Raw genomic sequence first — 3214 nt, 5'->3', positions numbered from 1 at the left:
AATGACTGTTAAAAATAGCAATTACTTGAATCTATTCTAACTTATTGTAAAGATTCAAATCACATGAGCTCTAGGAACAATTACTTAACATATTTTACTTAACAACATTTTATACACTTGTTATGTCCTGTTCACCCATTGTACAACGCTGTGCAATATGATCGTGCTATATAAAACAATAGGTGCTGACTACCTTTGTACTACTTTAATCACACTAGTCAGCATAATTATACTTTAAACAGTCTATTTATTCTTTGTGCAATTAGTCTATTACTGAAGTAGGTTCTGGTTGTAACGTTGCTAACTTAAGCAGATCCACTATGTATTTTTACGGCTTAATTAATCAATTGGAATTTAAATTTTTAATTGTTTTTGCTGCATTTGGATGCACCAGATGATCTTTGGTCCTATTTAGAATCACCTGTGATTATTAGACCAACTCACAAATGTATACTTTGCTTTGAGCAGTTAGTGGCCATATATTGAATTTGTTCCCCGAGTTGATTTGCTTACTGGGGAGTTTACATTCAGGCTCTAGATTTTAAAAAGTTCATAGAATTGTGCCCATTGTAAACAACTACTGCTACTGTTTCTGTTTATTTAGTTTCTGTGAATTTGTATTTCTTTTGCATCCGAACCTTTTGATCTGTAAGGCATTCCACATAACTAGCATCTCGTATGGCATAAACCGGTGCACCATTAACATGTACTGGTAATAGCAAGGGTCAAATGAGTCCACCGATCCTGACAGTGAGATTCCATATGTCTTCATTCCTTCATGGTTATCTGGCTTTAGTCCAGCCTGGTCTAAGCACATCCCTAAGTAAGCATCATCAATGGGAAACAAAGGGATCTTCTTTGATGCCTTAAAAATAGATTGGGTCGTAAAACCAGACATGATAATGCCACCACCCCCACAGTAGGGCAAAAATAGGTTTCCTGAAAACAGCTCTTCTGGAACATAGTACTTGCTGTATGATTCCCGGACAGGGGGCATGCCTATATTTAACTGTCCGACAAAGAGGTGGTTAGTCCTTCCATTCTTTCCTAGGCTATACAAATATGCGAGTACATTAAATGTGTTGACAAACACATCATCATCTCCATTGAAGATGAACTGAACATCAGGGCACCAAGTCTGCACCCACTGATGGAACATAATCTGCTTCAGGGTAAGATTATAAAACGTATCTTGAAAGTTCCATTGCAGGATGTCTCCATATGTATGGCTCTCAATCTCCAGTAATTTATTCAAACGCTTCTCTTCCTGTTGTGACTTTGGAATCCCAGTTAGAAATAATCTTCTCACTTGAACATTCCTATAAATCTCTTCTGCCCCCCATGTCTTTCGGATTGCTTCTCGACGCTCATAATTGCCTGGGGAAGATTTAATAGCTAATAATAGGAAGATGTCCTTGGATTTATTTGGACCTCCACACTTCATGGTGGATTTTATAAGTTGTGGAAAGCTCTTGCAATGACGATAAGTCAGAAAGTCTTTCATGGCTTGAGGCTGATCATCAAATTTAGGGAACTTTTGCACTGAAGTGTTTTCTTTGCATATAAGAGGTGGCTGTGTTGTCAATGCCATATCAATGCTAGAGAGAGTATCCCCTATATCTTTTTTCTTGGGAAGAACAGGAATTTTAAACATTTTGTAGATGGTAAAATGAAAAGCAAAGACTGTCACCACAATCCCAATCAAGACCTTGAGAAAATGCCTTTTCTTGATAACCCTGGAAATAATAGATAAATATGTTAAATGAGATACTGCTTTTAAAAAGCCTATTATTCTTTATGCTACCATGTGTGACACAGAAACTAATCCTATACTGTAGCACATACAAAGAAAGGAATATCTTACTTTTTTGCATGTATATCTGTAAAATTCAATGTATTATGCTTGTATTTCATAATATACATTCTCACTTCAGTGAAAGAATTGCTTCATAATTCTGTCAGGGACATACACATATAATATATATAATACACAAAAAATATAGAATGCATACAGAAAGGAATCCATTAACTAATGGTGGTCTCATAGCTACTATTATGATTGATTAGTTGATTCTTTATTGTTAACATATACATTCCATAAATTCTCATGCAACTCTTTACATGTGCCAGTAATAGCCTTTAAAATGTATGTGTGTGTCTTTTGGAAGAACTGGTTGAGGTAGCAACTCTAACTCATAATACCGTATTTGCTCGATTATAAGACGACCCCCCAAATCTGAATATTAATTTAGGAAAAAAAGAAAAAGCCTGAATATAAGATGACCCTATAGGAAAAAATTTTTACCAGTAAATGTTAATTCATGTAAACTATTTTTTTTAATAAAAGCTATGATTGAGAAAAATATTTTGGTTTTATTTCCTTCTATTTTCCAACCTGCCCCCCCAGTTATGCACATCTGCCCCAGAAATGCCTTATACCCCCTATATGCCACTGTGCCCCATGATATGCCTTTTAACCCTCTAAATGCCACTGTGCCCCATGATATGCCTTTTAACCCTGGGCTGGGGGAGATGTTCTGCTCTTACGCTAACCTGATGTACCTTGATATCCGCAGCTCGGTGCTGGTGAACGGCTGGAAGACTGACCCCTTCCCTGTCCTCTCTGGGGTCAGACAAGGCTGCCCTCTCTCACCTCTTCTTTTTGTCTGTTGTATAGAGCTCTTCGCCGAGTGCATCAGACGGAATCCAGAGATCAGAGGGATCACCGCGCCGGGCAGAGACAAGAAAGAGATAAAGTGCTCGCTCTACATGGACGACGTGACCATCTTCTGCGCGGATCGCCGGTCGGTGAGAGCGCTCGTCCAGACGTGCGAGGACTTCAGCCGAGCTTCAGGCGCAAAGGTCAACTGCGGGAAGTCGGAGACCATGCTGTTCGGGCAGTGGGACCTGACTTCTGAGCCGATCCCGTTTCCCGTCAAAACCGACTTCCTAAAGATCCTGGGAGTCTGGTTCGGCAGAGACGGTGCGGCCCTGAAAAGCTGGGAGGAGAGACTCAACAAGGTAAAGCAGAAATTTGGGCTGTGGAGCCTCAGAGACCTTACCATCGAAGGGAAAGTGCTGGTGCTGCGCAACGAGATTCTTCCCGTGCTGCAGTACGTGGCTCAGGCGTGGCCCCTGCTGGTCACCATTCACCGAGCCATCAACCAAGCGGTTTTCCACTTCATCTGGGGCTCCAAAATGGACAGAGTAAAGC

At 40.3% G+C, this 3214-nt stretch overlaps 1 protein-coding gene across 1 annotated transcript; it reads right to left on the bottom strand.

Annotated features, from left to right (window-relative positions):
- Nucleotides 1–399: 399 nt before the first annotated feature.
- On the bottom strand, nt 400–1591 carry LOC128498373 (N-acetyllactosaminide beta-1,3-N-acetylglucosaminyltransferase 3-like). The gene has a single exon (XM_053468482.1). The coding sequence runs from the start codon at nt 1589–1591 to the stop codon at nt 584–586; it is 1008 nt and encodes a 335-aa protein (XP_053324457.1). The 3' UTR covers nt 400–583.
- Nucleotides 1592–3214: the final 1623 nt, after the last annotated feature.

This window comes from Spea bombifrons, chromosome 1 (genome assembly GCF_027358695.1).
Source record: "Spea bombifrons isolate aSpeBom1 chromosome 1, aSpeBom1.2.pri, whole genome shotgun sequence".
Lineage (NCBI taxonomy): Eukaryota > Metazoa > Chordata > Amphibia > Anura > Pelobatidae > Spea > Spea bombifrons.
This window is presented reverse-complemented; position numbering and strand designations above follow the sequence as displayed.